At 35.7% G+C, this 24,827-nt stretch overlaps 3 protein-coding genes across 3 annotated transcripts; 2 read left to right on the forward strand and 1 right to left on the reverse strand.

Moving 5' to 3' along the window:
- Nucleotides 1–1,574: 1,574 nt before the first annotated feature.
- On the forward strand, nt 1,575–13,973 carry LOTGIDRAFT_113221 (hypothetical protein; the record flags this gene model as incomplete). The annotated part of the gene is made up of 6 exons (XM_009050994.1): nt 1,575–1,708; nt 7,436–7,521; nt 8,542–8,631; nt 8,927–9,022; nt 13,294–13,410; nt 13,774–13,973. 6 exons carry the CDS (start codon nt 1,575–1,577, stop codon nt 13,971–13,973), a joined length of 723 nt encoding a protein of 240 aa, XP_009049242.1.
- A 4,234-nt stretch (nt 13,974–18,207) lies between these two features.
- Nucleotides 18,208–19,155, forward strand: LOTGIDRAFT_158281 (hypothetical protein; the record flags this gene model as incomplete). The annotated part of the gene is made up of 1 exon (XM_009050995.1): nt 18,208–19,155. One exon carries the CDS (start codon nt 18,208–18,210, stop codon nt 19,153–19,155), a length of 948 nt encoding a protein of 315 aa, XP_009049243.1.
- Nucleotides 19,156–19,456: 301 nt separating this feature from the next.
- On the reverse strand, nt 19,457–23,145 carry LOTGIDRAFT_230991 (hypothetical protein). The gene is made up of 4 exons (XM_009050996.1): nt 23,055–23,145; nt 22,533–22,649; nt 21,802–21,912; nt 19,457–21,279 (listed from the first exon to the last, which is right to left on the reverse strand). Exons 1-4 carry the CDS (start codon nt 23,104–23,106, stop codon nt 21,110–21,112), a joined length of 450 nt encoding a protein of 149 aa, XP_009049244.1. The 5' UTR covers nt 23,107–23,145; the 3' UTR covers nt 19,457–21,109.
- Nucleotides 23,146–24,827: the final 1,682 nt, after the last annotated feature.

Consider the following 24,827-nt stretch of genomic DNA (forward strand, 5'->3'; position numbering starts at 1 on the left):
CTTATAAATGTTTGATAAAGGTGTTCGCTAAAACATAATCCAATAAATCCACAAAACTAAGTAATAATCCATTAAAATAAGTAATTTTGAAACATGCTTAGAAGCGATTTTCAATGATTATTTAATTTTATGGATATATCGTTTTATCCAGAGATTCTATTCTTTAGTCATGGCAAGTTCAACTGATGAATATATACAATACTCTTATTGAACAGGTTTGAGAATTTTAAGAGTTAATGTTCCTTAAAGATGACGTCTATCTTAAAGATTTTTACGATAATGTTTATCATTTTTCAGCTTTAACCCCTATCGGACCAGGTGGCCCCGGTGACCCCTATGGACCATATGGCCCCGGTGGCCCCGATGGCCCCTTTGGCCCCGGTGGCCCCTTTGGACCCGGTGGCCCCGACGATGGGCCTATAGTTCCAGGACTGATTCATAAATTCCAACGTCCTTTTGACCCCATCAGACACATCTGCGGTTCAGGTTGTGATATCTGGTGTCGTAATAGAAATGTTGTGGATAGTCTCGGTTGTCATACATGCCGATGTAAACGTAAGTAATAAATATTATTTGCTTGATTATTATCTGCAATTGGGTTAAAACATCAAACAAGAACGTGAGATGCTTTCAGAAAGATCGTAACTTTCGTATCTAACCTCAACTAATCTGATTGGTCAATAATATCACTGCTAATAACACCATTCTTTTTACTCTCTGAAACAATTGCATTATGTGTTAAAAAAATTTCGTATTATCTCTATTTGTAAGCATTGTATAATTTCAGTCTATTCAGAATTTATATTGTTGTAATTTTCTCTTTGATCACAGCGAAATACATTTTAGTTGCATTTTAATCTAATCTTATTACCTATATTGATAATATGTTTTCTTCTTGTAACCTTGCTCAGTGCTTCTATATGAGATTATCTTCTTCTATAACGCCCAACACAAACCAGTCAAATATCATAGTTCTGTACAATTACAATAAATATCTGCAAGCACAATTACCAGGTGACATCAGGTATATAACATTGATATTTATCGATTCTGTTTCAGCCAACAACTGTTTGAAAGCTAGATCCTGTTTCTTCTGTCCTTATGGTCGTACCTATTTCACCGGCAGTGACGGATGTCGTACATGTAAATGTAAGCCAGCACCAGAACCAGGTAGGTGATTCACCCTTAGAAAGAAAGGTCATCCCCTCGTAGCTTGTATTTAGCTCTATACAAACTGAACACTGTAAATATTGTAACGTTCTTGATGTACACGTTGTGAGCAGGTATGCTATGAAATTATAGGAGGGATATGTAAGGTGTACAACCTATAGCACACTGGGCTCTTAAAAAAGTGTCCCGTCCATCCAAACTTTTAATGTTAGTTCCTTAACCTGCATCGGACCTGGAGAGTCGAAAATACAAGGTCGAAGTTATTATCTAGACGTATGACTCGGTCGACCATCTACCCGTTTTAGATTATTGAACCAGCGTATATGTAGGAGAGCATCTTCCTGGCAAATGTCATTGGGTAACATCTCAAGAAAATAATCTCTGCTTATCAGTCGACTTTAGACATGAAATATTTATTTCGAATTTGGATATTTTCAGTTGATATCTGTCCACGGTTAGAATGTTTTAGAAAGTGTAGCTATGGGTACAATACAGATAGTCGAGGCTGCAAGCTGTGTTCTTGTAAATCAGGGGGTAAGTGTTCGGATCATCCTTCCATTAGCCCAGGGGTTACCAAGCATTTCCTTTCTATATCCCCTTTCAGGATCCTTGATCGATTGTTTAACACCCCTTCCCCTTCCCCCATTAAATCCTATATCTTGATTTTCTCTTTGGTTTTCCCTACAATCGTGATGAAAGAGAATATAATCAAAAGAAAACGACTTATATGTCGCAAAAGATGTTATGCTAGATTATAAAGCGCCTTATTTCAACACAAATTTCAAAAGTACTATCGGGTTGAAACCCCCACATTAATCTGGCTCTATCCGTTTCTAGGAAGCGATATACGAATTGGATATCTGCACGTTCAGGGCCAGTCATAAAACTTCACAATTTATTGAGGGTAGGTAGGTATATGTCAAATTAACATTCGCCTCCAGCGGATGCTGATATCACAAACTAGGTAGTTGTTGGTAGTTGGATTGGTTCAATTCCGATGGTTCTGTGTTTTTGGTTTGGTAGTTGATACAGTTTACTTCTATAGGTAATATAGTGATTCGGTCGGTATTTTTCAAATATGTCGGTTTAGAGAGGATGTTTCACTGGCATACATGTGTCCTAACGTTAGTGGACAAGTCAATTAATATTTTACTATATTTTAATTCTTCTGTTCACGTTGAAAAAACCCACATTAGACCGACTAATCTGGCTCTATCCGTTTCTCGAAAGCGATATACGAATTGGATATCTGCACGTTCAGGGCCAGTCATAAAATTTATTGAGGGTAGGTAGGTAGATGTCAAATTAACATTTACAGAGGATGTTTCAATGGCATGCATGTGTCCTGACGCTTATGGAAAAGTGATCAATTAATATTATACTATATTTGAATTCTTCTGTTTACAGCTACATGTACCTACAACGGTAAAACGTATTCTAATGGTCAAAGTTTTAAGAAAGATTGTAATAATTGTTTCTGTTTAAATGGTAAAACACTCTGTACTGAACGAGCATGCTGGGGTAAGTATTGTAATCTGAAACTCTTTCTCTAGTATCAACTAAATACCGTCTTCATTAACCCAGAAAATGCAGAAACCTACTTAACTACCATAGGAACTGGTTAAATCAAAACCACGGGTCACTACTTCTAAGGAGGTCCCAACCCTAGAAAAAATGCAGGAGAGCATATGTTTAAGAGACGATCCTGTGGAAGAGGCCCCAACCCACGCACACGAAATTTCAAAACGAAATGTTGCATATTGGTCTGTAAAGAGTTTGAATTAAATATCTGAGTAACTTGGACAGTGTCAAATTATAATTTTATGTTACAGGATCGTGTAGAGACGGGGGTCGAGTATATCAAAATGGTGACAGTTATAAAAAGGACTGTAACTCCTGTTTCTGTCGAAATGGACGAAGTTTGTGTACCTCAAAAGCTTGTCTTGGTAAGTGAAGTAAAATAATTTACGTCCAGAGTACTTCAGCCAGAAAACGAAATGGAGATTTATGCGTTAACTGTGTCAATGCCATCTGCTTTGAAATAATATGAAGTTTTAAGTCGTACCAATCGTACTGATTACGGGAAACGCTCTGCAATCATGGACAATTTTTAAGACATCATTCTACGACAAAGGCGCCCACTCCCATGCATTCTCTCTTTCTTCCTGAAAGTTTTTTAGCTAATGGTACTCTCACACCATAACGATCACTAGTTGCGTTTAAGAATAGCGGTCAAAAATCGACTTATGTGTTGCGTTCGGAACTCATGACCACTTTCATTATAGGCCTGTTTCGTTATAACCACTGTATCAATATAGAATTTTAGTGAGTAGTACTAGTACACTCTTCTTGGTAAATACTATATTTTCTTTTTACTTTCCAGCCTTAAAGAATTAAACCACAGATCTCGTGATAATTTGAAGAAATCTCGCCTAATTTGTAATGGCCATTCAACTTCTATACTATTTTATAAATTTGTTGTCTTTATATTTTTAATAAAATATATTTCAATGTTTTAAATTGTTTTAATGGAAAAAAAAATAGCATGATGAGCTGCGTAGTCTCTCCAAACGTGACGGGGATGTGACAATCCAGAGACCCAGCGACAAAGTAATTACTGTCGTAGAGTTATCTACCTTCACAAGAGCTTACATTTACAAAACTGAAATGAAATGAATGTGGTTTACATCCTACTCTTCTGAATCTATAAAGAGGCTAATGAAAACGGTCAAAGTCGTGCAACATGCAATGGTGGTAATCTCGTCAGGACAGCCACATTAGTCTGCTCTTTATTGTTTCCAACTCTCGAGGTATCTGTAACGTGTGCAACTTGTAGCACACTGGGCAACAGTTTATTGTCCCATCTTAACGATAAGTCGCTTTTGCCATGTCAGCCCCTCCGACCTGCATCACTGACAGGGGAAACTTGGTTTAGAAATCCGAAGGTATTATCTCGACATATGAACCCTGAACCTTCAGTAGCAACGACTTGAAGCTTAAAGAATAAAACCAGAAATCTCGCCTTATTTACAATGTTCTTTCAACAGTTTTATATATTTGTTGTCTTGATGTTTTTAACATCTGCACATTTACAAAGCTATATATGGATTGTTCTAAACTATGAGTGCAATAGCTATAGAAATAGAAAAATTTCTGATTCAATTTTTTTACCCTATGATTCAGTCACACCGCTGCTTTAAAATTATAATATGGATGTCTAAAAATATACCAATTCATGTAAATCGGTGCAAACACCCATTTTAACCTTTTAGTTCTTATAGTCTAAAACCAAAGACTTTACTACTTATACAGTCAAATAACCTAATTTCGTGCTAAGCTATTTTTCGTGCATTTCCGAAAAGGATTAATAATTTCCATGTGCGACCTCGCGTGACCTCCGCATTTGCTTGTTTTGATAAACATGGGTTATCTCTACAATGTCAGCTAGTAGAATGAATCCAGTAGTTTCAAGCAAGGTAAAATGTATTAATGTTTACTTTGACATATACAAAATGGCGGATTTCAGTTATTACCAAACGTCACCATTTTTTAACGGCCGAATTTCCTTATAATCCCAAGTGGTAATCGGAATTCCAAGTGTCGTCTGCTAGAATGTAGTCCAACGAATGAAGTCACGTGATCAACTAGCGAATTCCGTGTCAGCAGAAAATTTCTATGGAACACAAAGTGGGCCATATTCTTATGTTGTTTCAGTGACTTTTAGCAATAAATCACGCTACATATCTTATTTTGTCAGTCACTATTTCTTTTTAAAATCGTGGTTCTTTGAAGGAATTGTCACTAGTTATAATGAATTGATATTAAAGATAAATACTAAGAGAAGTTAATTATACCACCCGGTATCCAAACAACGTGTTTTTCTCGACTTATTTGTAGATCAAACATTGTACACGAAAATAGGTGACGCATTAACTTTGACAAAATTCGGTGTTGAATCCTTATATGCACGAAAATAGGTTACACCACTGTACTAAACCCACTGTCAATTGATTACCCCCAGTTGAAGCAAAAACACAGACGTAGCTTTTCTAATGACACTTCGTTATACAAGGGACGCAACTTGTACCAAAGTTAATTTACAAAATAGGTCTTATTTCTGCTTACTTTTGACAATAACGAAAATAGAATTCACAACGTACTAAATCTACTCCCTGACTACCATGTTTTCAGAATCGCCATCATTTTTGTATGAGATGAATTATCGACCTCCAAAATAGAACTGGAAGTCTTAGATTGTATTCCGGCTGTTAAAAATGCTGACCACTGAAAAAAATTTGTAAATTTGATTATTACAGAATCCTACTCTATGGCATTTAAATTTGATTATCTTTGAAATGACAGAAACTGGTGAAATCGAAACTAGAGTTTGCTAATTACTTTCATTTTATACTATGTTACTTGTCTTTATTTACCATTTGGGGCGTAAAAACTGCATTTCTAATTAATCAGGAAGTATTCTCGTATTACCTTTTTACGTTAAACATGACTTACATTACATTACATCAACAAAATCTATGTAATGTGCAATTCGAGAGAGTTGACAAGTTTACAGTGTAAACAATCTTGATTATAGATGGTTCATTTGATAGAATAGAGGTCATCAACATCCGTTTGTTTCATCCAATAAAAACACTCCTTTTATTTTCTAAACCAATCAAAATTGCGTGTCTGAATTTGACCCTAAAGCCGGAGAAGATCGTGAGAGGTAACAACGTAATGTCGATTCGCTGACAGGTGCGACGCGGATCTCTATAGGGTATATAAGTAATGAATTTCACGATTTAAGATCAGTTTAATTCTATTGTCACCAATATGAAGTCTGCAGTATTTATTGTGAGCTCTCTTCTGGTCGTGTCTTGCCAAGGTACGTATTCTAGATTTAAATTGGATTTAGATTCTTTTGAAACCAGGCACATTTCAATTTTTATAGAATAACTAAAAATATATGTATGTATTTTCACTTGACTTATAAATGTTTGATAAAGATGTTTTTTTCGATGGCATATTTCGATTTTAATTATATAAAAATTAACTGAATAAACATTTTCTGCAGAATATTCTAAAAATTATTAAACAAATTTCTTGACAATTACTTTATAAAGAGAAGCCGCATATAGATTATACCTGGGAAATGAAGATTCACAAGCAATTGAAATGTCTGAGTGCCACAGCTAGACTCGATATACATTGTAACTTCATTTTTACTGTTTTGAGTTAATGTGTTTACTAAACTATTTATTCCAAAATTAGTGTATAAAGATTTGAATTTTCGTTACTATAAAATCTTTACAGACATACAAACTATAGATTTCAATTACGCATGTTATAACTTTATCTTGCTGGGGGCAATGACAATGTCTTAATTGCGGTGTATTAGATATGAAGATAGGATAAATATAAAGATGTTATTATTCAATCCATGATGCAACAATTCACATTGTGAACAATTTACCCCTAAAGCAAAAGAAACCTGTCTGAAATTGTAGAAAAAAACCAATAGTATATCGGGTGGTCAGATCAAACAATAACACAGTGTTCTTTAAAAAATATTAAAGCTAACCCAATATATCGGGTGGCCGAGAAAGGAACGATTACACGATTATTTTATGTATAACGTATCAAAGCTAACCCTATGGGTGTTATTGTTTTTATGGTCCACACGATATGCATGTAGCCTATATATAAATGAATAACCAAACTTCAAAAAGATAAGGATTTATTTTGGTATTTATTACTATATCGGTATATATATATATATATAAAGATATACTACCAAAGGATGACCAAAAAATTAAAAGTTTTAAACTTGGCCAAAATAAGTCTTTGTGCATCAGTGGACTTACTGTTGTCATTACCATACACCAGAATCTCTCTATAATCCAATAAATCAACAAAACTAAGTAATAATCCATTAAAATAAGTAATTTTGAAACATTCTTAGAAGCGATTTTCAATGATTATTTAATTTTATGGATGTATCGTTTTATCCAGAGATTCTATTCTTTAGTCATGGCACCTGGCAAGTTCAACTGATGAATATATACCATACTCTTATTGAACAGGTTTGAGAATTTTAAGAGTTAATGTTCCTTAAAGATGACGCCTATCTTAAAGATTTTTACGATAATGTTTATCATTTTTCAGCTTTAACCCCTATCGGACCAGATGGCCCCGATGGACCTATAATTGGCCCTATATTCCCAGGATTGATTGATAAAATCCCACGTCCTATTGACCCCATCAGACCAGTCTGCGGTCCAGTTTGTGCTATCTGGTGTCCTAATGGGAATGTTTTGGATAGTCGCGGTTGTCCCACATGTCGATGTAAACGTAAGTAATAAATATTATTTGCTTGATTATTATCTGCAATTGGGTTAAAACATCAAACAAGAACGTGAGATGCTTTCAGAAAGATCGTAACTTTTGTATCTAGCCTCAACTAATCTGATTGGTCAATAATATCACTGTAAATGACACTATTCTTTTTACTCTCTGAAACAATTGCACTATGTGTTTTAAACATTTTTTTTTAAAATTATTTGTAAGCATTTTATAATTTAAGTCTATTCCGAATTTACATTGTTGTAATTTTCTCTTTGCACACAGCGAAGTACATATTAGTTCCATTTTAACTTAATCTTTATCACTCATATTGATAATTGAAGTATGTTCTCTTCTTGTGACCATGGCAAGTAGGAGAGTATCTTCTATACCACCCAACACAAACCAGTCAAATATCATAGTTCTGTACAATTACAATATATATCTGCAAGCACAAGCTGAATCACCAGGTGACATCAGGTATATAACATTGATATTTATCGATTCTGTTTCAGCCAACAACTGTTTGAAAGCTAGATCCTGTTTCTTCTGTCCTTATGGTCGTACCTATTTCACCGGCAGTGACGGATGTCGTACATGTAAATGTAAGCCAGCACCAGAACCAGGTAGGTGATTCACCCTTAGAAAGAAAGGTCAACCCCTCGTAGCTTTTATTTATCTCTATACAAACTGAACACTGTAAATATTGTAACGTTCTTGATGTACACGTTGCGAGCAGGGATGCTATAAAATTATAGGAGGGATATGTAAGGTGTACAACCTATAGCACACTGGGCTCTTAAAAAAGTGTCCCGTCCATCCAAACTTTTAATGTTAGCTCCTTAACCTGCATCGGACCTGGAGAGTCGAAAATACAAGGTCGAAGTTATTATCTAGACGTATTACTCGGTCGACCATCTACTTGTTTTAGATTATTGAACCAGCGTATATGTAGGAGAGCATCTTCCTGGCCAATGTCATTGGGTAACATCTCAACCGTTTATCACAAAGTTTTTATTTCTTTTACAGTGTGTCCAGTATATGTACGAAATCCATGTGAAGGAATTGACTGTCCCAGTGGTTTCCAAAAAGATTCCAATGGCTGTCCTACATGTCAATGTATATCTAGACCAAGTAAGTACAAACTATGCTCCAGTTTATCAGGTTTCTCAAATGTCTACCGATATATAGAATTTTTTACCTTTACGGTTATCAATGGCTAAACTATTAGAATGGGGTCCTGTGGACTTTTTGTCTGGGGTTGGGGCCCATGAAAGTGTTTCAACGAGTCTCTATCTTAGATGAGCCATTGTTTGCGAGATTAAGTGTTTTCGACACCTTTCCAAGAAAATAATCTCTGCTTATCAGTCGACCTTAGACAAGAGATATTCATTTCGAATTTGGATATTTTCAGTTGATATCTGTCCACCGTTCGAATGTTTTAGAAAGTGTAGCTATGGGTACAATACAGATAGTCGAGGCTGCAAGCTGTGTTCTTGTAAAACAGGGGGTTAGTGTTCGGATCATCCTTCCATTAGCCCAGAAGTTACCAAGCATTTCCTTTCTATATCCCCTTTCAGGATCCTTGATCGATTGTTTAACACCCCTTCCCCTTCCCCTTTCCCTTTCCCTTCCCTTTCCCTTTCCCTTCCCCTTCCGTCATTAAATCCTATATCTTGATTTTCTCTTTGGTTTCCCTACAATCGTGATGTCAGAGAATATAGTCAGAAGAGAACGACTTAAATTATAAATGTCGCAAAAAATGTTATGCTAGATTACAAAGCGCCTTATTTCAACACGTTGAAAAAACCCACATTAGACCGACTAATCTTGCTCTATCCGTTTCTCGAAAGCGATATACGAATTGGATATCTGCACGTTCAGGGCCAGTCATAAAATTTATTGAGGGTAGGTAGGTAGATGTCAAATTAACATTTACAGAGGATGTTTCAATGGCATGCATGTGTCCTGACGCTTATGGAAAAGTGATCAATTAATATTATACTATATTTGAATTCTTCTGTTTACAGCTACATGTACCTACAACGGTAAAACGTATTCTAATGGTCAAAGTTTTAAGAAAGATTGTAATAATTGTTTCTGTTTAAACGGTAAAACACTCTGTACTGAACGAGCATGCAATGGTGGTAAGTATTGTAGCCTGAAACTAAGTATCCAGTATCAACTAAATACAGTCTTCATTAACCCAGGATATGCAGAAACGTGGGATTCATTAGTTATCGGCCAGACACAGTAACTCAGAAACCACAGGGACTGGTTGAACCAAATAAACGGGCTCGCGGACGCCAGCTTTCCGAGATTTGGGGAACAAGCACTGAATCAATGTGATGACAATTTTACTGGCGAGGCAGTTCAAATTATAATTTTATGTTACAGGATCGTGTAGAGACGGTGGTCGAGTATATCAAAATGGTGAAAGTTATAAAAAGGACTGTAACTCCTGTTTCTGTCGAAATGGACGAAGTTTGTGTACCTTAAGAGCTTGTCTTGTTGGTAAGTGAAGCAAAATAATTTACGTGCAGAGTACTTCAGCCAGAAAACGAAATGGAGATTTATGCGTTAACGGTGTCAATGCCACATATAGCATTTTAGTGAGTAGTACACTATTTTGCGAATACAATATTTCTTTTTACTTTCCAGCCTTCGACAAAGCACGAGCTGAAGCTTAAAGAATTTAACCACAGATCTCGTGATAATTTGAAGAAATCTCGCCTAATTTTTAATGGTCTTTCAACTTCTATACAATTTTATAAATTTGTTGTCTTTTTATTTTTATTAAAATATATTTTAATTTTTTAAATTGTTTGAATGGAAAACAAGAACCCAAAATAAGCTTCGCAGTCTCTACAAACGTGCCAGGGATGTAACCATCCAGAGACCCAGCGACAAAGTAATTACTGCCGTAGAGTTTTTTTTTGTAAACAATATTTTATTCACATACACATATGAACAGGCTTGGAGAACAGACATACGCCTATATAACCCCTTTCCAAAAAACAATGAAAGTTAATATATACATTATATTAACATTATTATAAATCATAATACTAACCTATATGCTTTACATATTGTACAACAATGAACAAGGAAATAGTAATATATAATAGTATTTTTGAGAAGCCACACACGTTCTCTTTTAGGGGAAAATTAGAAGCGTTTACTAAAAGACAGAAATGAGTGGACATGATCAAATATTTCTAAAGATTCAGTTTGAATATTTGTTCCATATAATAGGTTGTTTAGATTAATAAGTTTTGGTTGAAGCAGAAGAATAGAGCGGCGGTGTGCATCTAAATATAAAGGGTATTTTAGGAGATGGTGATATGCATCTTCAAATTGATGTCCGCAAAAGCATTCCGGGTTGTCGGAGATATGTCTGAGGTACTTATCACCACAAGAGAGGCGAAGACGGCTATGCAAGATTTGATTCGTTCGTTGGCCGATGTAGTAATGGATAGGCACTGTTTTGTCTTTAGATTTAAGTGAAGATTTATCTAGAGTTATCTACTTTCACAAGAGCTTACATTCACAAAACTGAAATGAAATGAATGTGGTTTACATCCTACTCTTCTGAATCTATAAAGAGGCTAATGAAAACGGTCAAAGTCGTGCAACATGCAATAGTGGTAATCTCGTCAGGACAGCCACATTAGTCTGCTCTTTGTTGTTTCCAACTGTCGAGGTATCTGTAACGTGCACAACCTGTAGCACACGGGACCACAGTTTATTGTCCCATCTTAACGATTAGTCGCTTTTGCCATGCCAGCCCCTCCGATCTGCATCACTTGCAGGGAAAACTGGGTTTAGAAATCTGAAGGTATTATCTCGACATATGAACCCTGAACCCTCAGGAGCAACGACTTGAAGCTTAAAGAATTAAACCAGAAATCTCGCCTTATTTACAATGTTCTTTCAACAGTTTTATATATTTGTGGTCTTGAAATTTTTACCATCTGCACATTTACAAAGCTATGGATTATTCTAAACTATGAGTGCAATAGCTATAGAAATAGAAAAACGAGGAAAGTGGTGGGGCAGAACTTTTCACCGGCGTTTCGGAAGATTTTAGTTTCAACAAATTAAGTGGCAAAGATCTCCAACTGAACAGACCAATCGACGAAAATATCAAAATTTAAAGGTCAAAATCACCGATGGGAGTTCAATCAAAAAGAAAAGATTTTTCGTCCTCCGATAAAAAAACGTTTGATAAATCAGAATCGGGCTTGGCTCACAATTTTATAGTTGAAATGAAATGATTGGGTTGTTTTTTTTTTTCTTTTTTTCTTAAATTTTTCATTTTTATTTACACATGTCCGCTTTTCTTAATCAGTTTTCAAGGAATACGTGTAATATAAACTAGGTCACCTTGTAAGGGCAAATAGATATGTAAACGTCATAGAGACATAGGAAAGAAAATACTAGGATAGCAAAATTACAAATCTCTCCCGTATTATACGTACCCATTTATATTATATTTACAACTGGAATAATGCGACGATCACTTATTCAAGGCTATTAGACTGCCAAGACTGCCGAGAATAGAACAGTGTCGGAGCTAGGTTTACGTCCGAGGTGAGGGGGGTGGGGTGGTGGTGCAAAACATCTGAGATTACCCGAATTTCTAGCCTATAGTAATGACATTTTTGCCCGAAAAACTTGCAGCCGCGCAACCAGACCAGAGTTGATTTGCTCGACCTACGCGCACTGACGACGGACAAATCGTAGCTGACATCAATTGTCCATGCTTCTATTTAACTTGATCTGATCGTCCGCCTGAGCGAACGGAAGCCACTACCATCCATTTGATCGCAGATGCTAGAGGTTGTTCAATTTTTTAATGAGCTGTGCTGTGCTCGTCAACAACGAATCCAGTTAGTTGCCAAGCGACTAAGCTAGCCCCAATGTCCCGTGGCCCACCTAAATTTAAGTCACACCGGACTAGTGTACTATAAGCCTGGTGACCTTGTTAGGGCAGATATTAATAAATAAAAAACTATGTAAAACCATAAAATGACGTCGTAGAAGAGGAAAGTAAAAAGATACCTGTAATATGTCAACACGAGAAATCTCCAGAAAAAATAAACGATTCAGTCATATCCTGATGTAAACAAATATATCAAAATGATGGATGTTTATTCACTAATATTCATGAGAATTAGGTCAAATACATCCGCTTTCTTCACCAATCAAAGCCGTCCTTTTTAGTGATGAACCAATCCAAACTATCTTTCCTCTTTGACCTGATTTTTGTGCAATATTAGAAATATGACGTAAAAGGATGTTGACAGTGCCAGCTGCCGGTAAAGACCTATGAGTGTATATAAGTAACTGTGTTTGAAAATTCTATTATTTAAACTATTTAATGTTTCAAGATGAAGTCTGCTGTACTTTTACTTGGTGTTCTTTCAGTCGTGTCCTATTCTTCTGGTATGTTCTGTTATATTTAAACTTTCTCAATATTTTCAACTTTTCTTTTCGTAAATAATACTTTATTCACAAATATCAAAAACATACATCATGAGCATAGGGTTGGGGGACAGACTCTACCTATTCACCTGGCGCTCAAGTGGTCCTATGAACTACTAAGCGAAATTTTGAGGTGTGGTACCGGTGACGATCGACTTTGGTTTTGGATAATGGTGAAGACTCATATATTGCTTTAAATAGTTTATTTAACCAGTCTGTGTATTCATGCGGTTGTTCCTTTTTCAGCTTTGTCGCCTCCTAAACCAGACGGCCCGCCTGCCGATCCAACTGAAGTCAAACCGAGCAAATTATCTGTGTTTCCTCCTACACGATGCGGGCCAATTTGCCGAATGTTTTGCCCTAACGGTTTTGTAACAAACAGTCGTGGATGTCCGATTTGCAGATGTAAACGTAAGTGGTTTTCGTATCTATATCTAGTTAATTATAGATGTCATTATTGGCTCCAAAATTTTGATTGGATTTTGGTACAGGAACGCATGTTGTTAGTGGGACAGGGAATGTGTATTATTCTGGAACACGCGAAGACACTTTGGGACTGAATTTGAAAACTCGGCATCACTTTTCAAAGAACGCTTGACAAGAGAGACGATTTGATTGATCTGTAGCATAATGTTCATACGAATGGTAAAACTTGAATTCGCAGTGTAATAAACGTGACAAAGGGGTCATGACGTCAGGTGTGTCGAAAAGTGAAAAAGTGTAAACCATGTGAAGTGTATCCAGAAATTTTAGGATCTATTTTTCTTATTTCAGCTAGTAAATGTCCCCGATTTACTTCTCTGATTAGCTGTCGATCATGTAAATACGGTAGAACTTACTCTACAGATGGAAATGGCTGCCGACGATGTAGGTGTAAAAGAAAACCAGGTTGGTCCCTCACTTATACATTACCAGATATCATAACTAAATTAAAGATATGGATGTTTCGGTTTGTTTTTTTGATCTGCAGATGACTGCAGAAAAACCACAAAACGCAACCTTTATATCTGAATTTTACCCACAATCCAAGGACTACTTAATAAAACACGGTCCCCAGGGAAAGGCAAGCCGCTATATTGATAGAATCTGAGATTAAATTGGGTAGAATCATAATATGTTATTGTGTGGCATTGTAAATGGCCAAAGGATAAGTCCATCGTCTGCACTTCCGATAAGTTCAGGTTCTTATGACTGACTGCTAGTATAACGTATATCTTATGCATGTCAAATTTCATCTCCATTATTCTCTTTGAATTTTGAGATTGAACTTATGGGAAAAGATCAAATCAATGCCATTATCACTACCTCGTGGGTTGGGTTGAAAATTGTGTGATACATGTATATTTTATGTTTATTTCAGTATGTCCAATGTATAAATGTAAAGCCTGTCCCAATGGTTATGTGAAAGATTCAAGAGGCTGTAACACTTGCGCCTGTAAACCAGGAGGTGGAAGTAAGTGGGAATATTGTTTGTAAGACATATAAAAATAGGCATTATGTAAAGTAGCACAAGATATACAGTATGAGCGAGTGAAATGTTGAGTTAATAAATGTCAGAAAGAGTATATCCATATCTTTGTATCGCATCTTTTATCAGTTTTGCTAAAAATGTAAGAACCACAGGTGTTCCATGGAATCCCTTTAGTTTCACGATTAATTAATTACATTAAAGATATTAAAACAGAACTTGAAACATGTTATTACTCAGAGTTTCTCTATCTCTCTAAAAGTGATGTTTTGTGCACTATTTTAACAATGGTATTTCTATATCTCTCTAAAAGTGATGTTTTGTGCACTATTTTAACAGTGGTATATCTATATCTCTCTAAAAGTGATGTTTTGAGCACTATTTTAACAGTGAAATTATTACATTATTTTATAATATTAAATTTCAACTAATCATTTTTATAGGATCATGTAGATATGGTGGTAAAACTTATCGTCACGGTCAGACTTATAAAAAAGACTGTAATACTTGTTTCTGTCGAAATGGACGAAGCCAGTGTACCAAGAAAGGTTGCAACACTGGTAAGATTCATTCTAGTTTATATAACCACTAATCTGATACATTGCATATCTACTTTGTTTTTTCTGTAGGTTACTCCACTTGCCGACCATGATCTGACAAGACTCTTCTCTAAATCATGTTCTTTGGAATTTTGACCCGGTAGCATCAAAAGTTGTCGTGATTTATTCTTTAAAATGCAAAAAACGTGTAACAATAACAGTGTATAACAATAGATATCCAAACACATTACAGCTTATAATTTCTTTTTTCAGCATGTCCAAAACGTAAATGTAGACCATGTCCATTAAATCGATACAGACGAGATTCTAAAGGATGTCAAACTTGTAGATGCCGGTTTCCTATTTGTAAGTTTTACTTTTATCTTCATGACTTTTGATACATCAGATATCGCCTAATTTGGTGTTGCATAACACTTTGACTGACAAATCAGTAGTTGTTTTACTGTCAAAGATGGGTTTCCTTATTCTTTAGTGTCAAATTAAGCAAACTATTTGATTAATTGGTGTTTCTAATGAATTGTCATGTATTCTTTGTCATATCATTTTGTCTTATTGCATATAATTAAGAGTTTTAAGCACTCAAGTATGTACAGTCTTGATAAACACAAAAAAACTTGTTGACCTTTCTTGATCGGTCACTCATTAGAAATCTGCTTGTAATTCTCTTGTAATTTAGCTAATTATGAATTAATTATGGACATGTGAGACAAACTGGTATTTTTCCAAGTCATTAGAACACCTCTACTTTCTATTTATACAAGTATTAGCATTTTCATTTTCATAAATAAAAATAAGGGAACCCATCTTTAATATACCTTATATATTATTCTATGCCTTTTCGCAATTGCACGTAGTATTATCTATGCGTATGCCGCTCAACCCCAGTTTATAATGGTTCAAACTTTGTTTAACCTTAATTGGATCCATGGTAATAACTTGACGTTTATTTTTTCTTCCAGCTCTTAAATTTCCTAGACGAGATGCTGTCTAAATTATCCAGCTTACCTCTGGTTCAGCCCTGTGATCAGTTTTCCAGTCAGCTCAGAGAATTTATGTGCCTTTAAAGTCAGCTGGTCTTCATAGATAGTCATGAATTTTAGGGTCATTCAAAATATTATTAATTTATTTTGAGATAGATCCTATATTCTACACCTTTGCTAGTCTGATCCATTGACGTTTTGTATTTAAAATTGTTGAAAATGTAAAATCAAACATGAAACGAAAAAATGTCCAAACCACAACACTATTTGTCATACTTCCTCGTGGCCGTGGTAATACAAGTGAGAGGAATTAAGTATCCATAGCTGGTAATAGTTAAAAAATACCACGTCAAAACCCGTATACGATCCCTTAATATTTTTCGAAGACTAAACCCCTGATTGTGAAAGCGTGATATTATAGTGTGTGTTAATGCTTTTTAAACTCAATGTATTTTTGTGTTATATATTTTTTGATAATTGTTTTACATTGTTTTGAACTATAATAAATTATTATAACACTCTCTTGTCTTTGTCCTTTAAGCGTGCGGCACACGGACAGTCTTGGTCGACGATTTTTGTCACCGGCTGTCGGCACACGAGTTGAAAATCTGCAATCTGCCGTTTTCCACTATGTCGATAATAGCACGCGGGTAATGCAATTGAAAAGAAAATGGGTCTGATTGGATGGATATGTGATTTCCCATGTTGTACTTCAACGTAACGACTGAGACATGCCTCTAGGTTGTGCACCAATGTTGCTGCAGAAGTCCCCCCCCCCCCTCCCCCTGCCCATCCCGCCCCAAAAAAAAAAACAATTGATAGCTCCCCTGAAATATTTCTGACAATCGACTTTGTATATATTACTTGCCCTTCCGAACAATTCAATCTGGCTACAGTCCTGGGTGCTCAATGTTTAATCAACTGTTGTTGTCAACTCCCATTTACTCTACCTACATTGTTCTATTCTCAGCTTAAGGAATAGTTTTTTTTTTGAACAATGGTAATACATCGTTTGTTGTCTTATGATGTTCTAGGATGTTTATGCAGCAAGGTGGTCTGATGGGATTTTTTTTCAAAATTAAAAAATACGAATAGACGGACCATCAGCAGACATTTAGTTTTAGCTTCTTCATACCAAGACAGTGGACATTTCAAAGACCATTACTCGAGGACTGTCTGTCGTGAATGTTTGCTATTTGACACCCCGGCAGACCATGTGCAATGTTAAATAAACAGTTTCGCGGAGAGATTAAATCAAACACTCAATGATGAGATTGAAATGTAATGATTACTTATCATGACTTAACACTGACCTTAATCTACATTCTACTCTTGTAGTCTCTTTTAACTAGACACACCAGAATTTCAACAGTGATAGTATACCGTGACAATCCCGACTTCGGCAGTGTGTAGCCTAAGCCAATCAATTGCGTTGATGATGTATCATGTGACTTTCGCGACATAATCGGCGGGAATTCGAATTGTTGGGCAGACGTGTTTAAAACGCACGCAATGTAATCAATGTTCATTGGAAATATACCCACATAAATAGTGAACTGAGTTGGATTCAACATAACAGATTCAGATGTCAAACAGTTAACTAGTCTATACTTGCACAGAAACAGTCCAGGATATATTGTGAGAAAATTCACATTTTACGGCGAAAAAAAAAATAATATTGACCTTGTCATATTGATTTTAATTATTTTTTTCGACTTTTCAAGGTAAGTTTTGCAACAAGTTCAAGAAATACTAAGCCTCTTACAAAATATATAAAAATGACTTTCAAGATGTTAGTTATTTAAGGAATACAGGTCCCTTAGGCAAAGGGAATTCCCCGTTCATCCATGTAGGTGCATATTTGCTTGTATACTTCCTATGGAATATCAGGTTGTTTGCTATTCCAATTGGGTGTCGACTCTTATAAGACCTTATCGTTGCATGTACCCCTTCTTCCTAAAAATAAATGTCTAGTGAGGCCGGCGTTTCCAACACTTCCGAAAACCTGATGCCATTCTGCATTTGTGTCTGTCTACCCTTCATAAAATAACACTGCCTGCTGTGATAGTAATAGTTGAAATTCCATTATTCTTATTCACCATTCGATATTTATTTCAGATTCGAATCAAAGATGTTAAGTTGGATAAAGAAGCGGTGTAAACGCCGAGGAGTTGCCCCTAGTTTTAAGGTATACACCAAAATGGACAGCATCCATGAAGATTTTTGTACGAGTCCGTACTTTGAGTTAGAGAAAGAAGATGATTTGTATGAAGAATTTGCTGTCGGATTTCCCAGGATCAATTCCAGTCAACAAAACATATACGTAACTACACCAACACAAACAAGTCGATACGAAAACGTATCCGATTCCTGTGGCTACGAAAACGTTACACCGACGACCCAACAGATGTCTGTTTGCCCCCTTTGTCGTTCAGCTCTGAAACACCCCTCCGCCCCATGTGCTTGTACTAATGTATACGAGGAGCCACTCACAGAGTCAGTACCCCATTCTGATGACTATACCATGCCAAATGATTGGCACTCCTCTAGTGCTAACCCTGACTGTGACATCACATCAGAAAATGATGAACCACCGAGTAGGATGGGTACGGAAACTCTCGATGCAGTGTACGAACTTGCAACTTGTCCTTTTAAAGTGCCTAAACCAATTCGAAAACCAGTCACAAGGAGTTACTCGGACGCCAGTTCTCGACCTTTACCAAAACTTCCGTTTAGCACCTTTACGTTACCAAGGAAACGGTGCACGAGTTCCTCCGGTGATGATAGTAGCGGTTACTATGAGAGCATCGAGTCAGACGACGTAAGTAGCAACGGATACTCTGACGTTGCTGGAAGTTCTGATATACAAAGTTTACATAGCAGTAGTGATGGTTTCCAGGATATGTCGTCACAGGAAGAATTTGATTACGAAGAGTTCAGTTTCCATGGCAATACGACGCCACAATCCAGACGATACAGTCTCGGATCAGCAACTCCATCGTCTGCTTCAAAATCACTTAGGAAAAGGGACGTAACTCTAAGTCATAATGAACATCTCGACAAAGTGCTATCTGTTCGGAGATCTGGCAGTCGTCGTGGTCAGATTTTCAGGTCTATCAGGGCCAGGTCACTGTTTAAAACAAAATAAACGATACATAACGAACACTCGCCATTTGTAGTGCAACTTTTCAAAAGTGTAACAAAAATGCACCTGTAGAAATATGTTCCATTGTTTTTGAAAATGTTGATCGCCAGGGATATTTCATAGAAGTTATCGTTAAACACATAGCAATTCCAATTGTCGTGCGATTATAGCTTGTTTAATTATTCGCTAAGTTACATAAGTCGTATTAAAATGTATTAGCTTTGGTTGACGATCAAAGTTCCCCATATAAGAATATTTGTAAGTCCATGCCTTGAAGATTTTTTACCTATTTTGAAAACTTTCGTGTCAGATTGAATATATTGATACATAGTTGTAATGTATACTGAATTCAGAAGTATCACAACTTGACGATATTCGTAAATAAAAAAAGAACATAAAATTTTTGTTTGATTGCATAGCAACGTCAAACAATAAGATTGGGTGAAAATATTTCCATACAAATATCGTTAAGTGTGAGCTCTCTGACAAACCCTTGATCATTTATCTAAAGATTTAAATTCGGACTTATTGTCATGTCAACTTTCACGTCGTGGTTTTTTTTCCTGAGGATAACTGCGGTCGTCATCTAGGCACGAAAACACAAAACTACAGATGTTCTTATCAGTCAAATTGCTCAACATAGTTTAATGCAGATGACTAGGATTCTACAGTTTCAGACTGTATCAGCCACTTCTGCAACAAAATAGTTTTGTGTTCTTTCTGCATGCAGATAACCCGCACAGTTAAAATCTTGATTTGAATGTCTTTCAAATTTTTGCCTGATCCCGATACATCTCCACAATGACAGGCTATTTCGAGTTTTGTATTTATGTAATTACGAAGTTATAGCTTGACATTGTGAAGATGACAGAATTTGATGCTTGTGTCTGGGTTTCTACTTGTGAATACTGTATATATAGATCATTATTTATTTTTCATTGTTCTTTACTCATTCTGAAAACAAATAAATTCGTAATTATTTACACGTGTCTTGAACCAATATTTCTCCAAATGTACATAGAGGTAGACGATTAATACTCGTCTAATCATTTCCTGTGTATACTCCGAGAGGCACAGCTACTGGGGAGCAAGGGGGTATAGCCTGGCTACGGATGTAGTAGTCCCCAATCAATCAAGTCTGGCTACGGGACTGTACTCCAGCATCTGTTCCCAGATTTGTGTAGTCCCCAATCTGAATACTCAGCCTCCATACACGAGAAAGCGATCTTATAATATGTGTATTCGGAACGCTAACATTTCCTTTTCGTATCACTCTTTTTTCCACGTGCTTTCAGAAAGAGTTACAGGGCATGCAACGTCAGATAAGTCTCATGATTTGTTATGGTGTTAATTGCCTTGGATGGAGCTACGTCATATCTGGGCAGTGGCGGAGCCACCCTCTCGCAGCTCCAAAGGCATGTTTTTCACTGTATCTGGGTAATTGTTTCTGGTATTATATTAAACGTTTTAATAAGAATAATTCAAATACATTGATTGCCTGTTTTGTTGGTCCTGACTTAAGCAACTGCAAATAAATAATGAAATTAGTAGTAAAACTAAAAGATGCTCGGATATGTGTTTTGCTAAGCGATATTTTATGACATTAAACACAGTATCGAATCAATCGAATTCAACAATATCAGCAGCACGGATCAAGGGAGATAATATTTATAACTTTATTTTGGCAACCCATTTAGAAAAAAATCTAATTTGCAATAGTTCCGAGTAAAGTCAAAATTATATACAAAAAATGTCTCGTATATCAAGAAAAGCTTCAAGACTACAGGAGGGTGTACAATCAATCAAATTAAATAAACAGTTCATTTGAAAACACAAAAGAAAGATTATAATTATTTATGATAAATTAAAATCAAAACTTAGTTCAAGGGAGGTAACGCTTTACGTTTATTCACATCACTCTTATTCACATTTTCGGAGGAGTATATCGAGTCAGTAATTACTTGATTTCCTTATATAGAAAACATATTATCAAAGTGTTTGACTTACATTGAATGGGTGAAGGCATCAAACAATTACAAGTCTGGCAGCCAAAAGCATCTCGAGCATAAAGTCCCATTGGACATCTTACACCACATCTTCGTCTGTAAGGGCAGTCTGCAGGACCTTCTAAATATACAATATAGGTATGTACCGTCACACTTCTAGAGAGAGGCCAGTGTTATGTGTTTGAACATCGCAAGCATAGGTATTATATTACTTGCAAAATACAGACTCTAAAAGAAAGGATGCCAATTTGACATCCTGAAGGATCTGGTGATATATATGATCTATATCGAAAAAGTATGCTTAGGATACTAATTACAGCTCTATATTCTGGGAGCATTATGGTGTAGTCCATCGACATTTTGTTCAAAACGGACCTAAACTGTAGTCAAAAAGACCCTCAAAAGGTCCCCTCCCAAAAAAATAGAAAAAATAAGAAAAAAGGGCCCCCGGGTCATTTAAAATTAAATATAGACATTTGCTTCCAGACTGATAATTCAACGACGAAATGTGGACCCTCTTAAATGACTGCCGTGTTAACAGGGTAAATAATATGGGTAGTATCCAGTTTCCTTCCAGTCAGTCCAGTTGGACTCTTAAGACAATAAGTTAACGCAATCATTGCCGAGAAAACGCGGCCCTTACCTCTACATTGACAGGTTGGACATCCCCTATAATCTCTTATCTGTCCATACTCACAACGAATCATACAGACTGGTCCACATCTATCTGGATTCACTGGAAATGTGTCGGGCTCTGAAAGAAACCAACTTGCCAGTGAAAAGAATAAACGAGTTTTAATCTATAACATTTAAAGATGGGTCCTCGCATTGTTTAGAGTAAAATCAAGGTAAATTCCTAATGAGCTAATTAATTAAGAACTTGTGAGATAAACTGGTATTTTCGCCAATCATTAGGATACCTCTTGTTTGGATTGATATAAGTATTAGCCGTCCAATAATCGAATATAAATAAGTGTAAAAGGTAACATATATTTAAGTGTGTTAATGTTATCTACTTGTTTCAGATTCTATGTATAACAGCTTATGTAAATGAAATATAGAACATAACAGTTTAACTGTTAATGAAGCATACTATGTTGCTTTCTGGAAAAGTACGATTCCTCTTCATCAAAACTGATTATCAGACTGAATCATTTGGAGTCGATGTTATCCAATGTACGACATGGACATTGCTAGCTAATTGTTCTCTGCTGAGTTGGTAAAATTAGTTGCAGAATGACATCAGATGCTTATGGCAGTTAGGGAATCACCTAAGGTCTGTTTATAATGTCATACAAATTCTTCCACATTCTATAACAGAGGTTGGCTATGCCAATTCCTTTCTCCTCCAAAACAAAGATAAAAGTTACTTACGTCGACATCGGCATGTTGGACATCCCCGACTGTCGACTTCTTTACCAAAAGGACAGGCTATCATACAAACTGGTCCACAATCCAATGGAAAGTGTCGAAATGGTCGAAGAGATAGAGCTGTAAAGAAGGAACAAGTTAAAACGAACACATTCTATACCCAACGTTTAGTCACTGCTGAAACAAGATGTTTATTTTTAGTAATACCCTTGTCCATGGTAAGAGGGACCCCCTATCATCAACGTCTATTCAAATACTAAGTCTACCTCACTGGTCATCGGCTGAATTGTTACACCCCTTGCCGGAAAGAGGCTCTTCCATAGAAGGGTTGATTTGAATGTTCTTGCTTCTAACCACCATGCCATGTCTTAAAACTTAAATCATTTGTCGAACGCCCGGAAACACTTGATAGTTTATACAGGTTAACTATATCAAACACTACAATAAATAACAAACTAAAACACAAGCAAACAAGCATCCACGCACGAAATAGAAAAAACACGAAAGCTGAATGAATCCGCTTACCATTAGCTGTCGTAAGAAGCACCAAAGAAGCGTAGAAACATACTAAATACATGGTAAGCAATGGTTATTGACAACTATACTCGGTGAAAATATAACTCTAAATACGTTATTTTGATCCTAAATAATTTATATACCAAATTTAGTTCCGTGACAATATTATTCTAGGTCACTGTGAAGATTGATTGAAACGAGCGAAATCCGGAATAAAATAAAACTTAAATTCAAGGTGTCTGATTGGATAACATAATAATGGACCAATCAGAATTGCAAGAACGTAAGCTATACTGAATCTGGTTTAAAATCGGAGTATATCAACTAATATATTCAAGAAGAAAAAAAAAGACAAAAAATTAATTTGGTCGTCGAGACTTTCCCATATTACATACATAAGTTAATATATTCTGATTGGTTGAATAGTGTGGTTTTCTGATATGAACACCAATAATATAATAGACTTCTACTTTAATTGTCAAGTACCTGTATATATTGGAGACAATTGCGTTAGTATGTGTGTATGTAAGGTCAATTCAATTGTATTGACTGGTGCACGTTGCAATTGGGTGAATTACATATTCAAAATAACACATAATAGGCAGTGGTGGTGCAAGAGGGTGTTTCAGGGGGAAAAAGAGGGAGGGAGGGAGATTTCTAACAAATCTAAAATCATGTGTCAGTATGCTTCAAATCAATTCTATGCTTGCTAATTTTCAACGCGCGGTCCGCAAGATTGACGCATTTAGAATTTCAACCTTCGACAGTTGTCCCCGAAATAAGTCAATCTGCCCCAGTCTAATCAAAATAAATCCAAACTTTCGTTTCTATTAATTATTAGCTTTTATTTTTTTAATATAGCCACTTCGATTACAATGTTTCGCCAATATTTTGTTTAGATTTCGGGTTTCGTTTTGCAGTTTGGGTTATTAGTACTTGGTTTATATATTGACCATTGTTTTTAAATAATGTCACGTAAAGAGACTGTCGGCTCACTGGAACGACTACAAACGTAACTTTTATACATTAAAATTTGATGACTATATTAATTAAACATCTATTACGTGATATCCTAATTAATGAGTTCATTAACATAATTAAATGATGAATATATCGTAATAATATTTTAATTAATAATCAATCAAACCGGTCCTTTAGTGTAGATGTCGATGACCAAAAATTAGCAATTCATATTACATGTATATATTATATTCAAAAATCTGTATATAAACTAACGCTCTTTATTAGTGGAATGGATCAAGCTCGAGAATTTCATGTAATAAATCGTTTCCCAATAAACATACTTTCAAATTTAATACCAGTTACTTCCCTTGAGGTATGGAAATGTTAGTCTTACTTGTGTTTACTAACATTACCAGAGAGTAGTCTCTGACATTACTACGCCTTTATTCATATTTACTATTTTAATATCTTCTTTCTAAAAATGTTAGCTTTGTGTTCTTTCAGTGCATTGGAACAGCGTTTAGCATGGTATTTTGTCAAAAAGCCTGACATAAAATATATTTCTGAACGCCAAATTTGATTTAAAAATCATATTAGCAGAAGTCTTTACAGTTATTTTGGGGCAGATATTTTTGCTCTTTGGTGGTTTGGTCTTTTTCTTCTATTTTACTAATTTCTATTTTATTTATTTATCAGTTTTTATTTTAAACCAAATGTTTCATAAGAAATATATTATATTATAGGAATATTCGAATTAATCAGGAAATTATCATTTTTATCATAAAATTATTATCTTTAATCATGAACTTAATTAATTAT

The sequence above is a fragment of the Lottia gigantea genome (genome assembly GCF_000327385.1).
Source record: "Lottia gigantea unplaced genomic scaffold LOTGIsca_16, whole genome shotgun sequence".
NCBI classification, from domain to species: domain Eukaryota; kingdom Metazoa; phylum Mollusca; class Gastropoda; family Lottiidae; genus Lottia; species Lottia gigantea.

Bases quoted from the DNA above. Each gene is read 5' to 3' on its own strand.
- LOTGIDRAFT_230991 (XM_009050996.1), bottom strand. From the start codon at position 23,106: ATGTATTTAGTATGTTTCTACGCTTCTTTGGTGCTTCTTACGACAGCT. The intron at 22,650-23,054 runs GTAAGCGGATTC...CCTTCTTTACAG, and splicing joins GCTTCTTACGACAGCTAATG to CTCTATCTCTTCGACCATTT. The intron at 21,913-22,532 runs GTAAGTAACTTT...GGTTTCTTTCAG, and splicing joins TCCAACATGCCGATGTCGAC to AGCCCGACACATTTCCAGTG.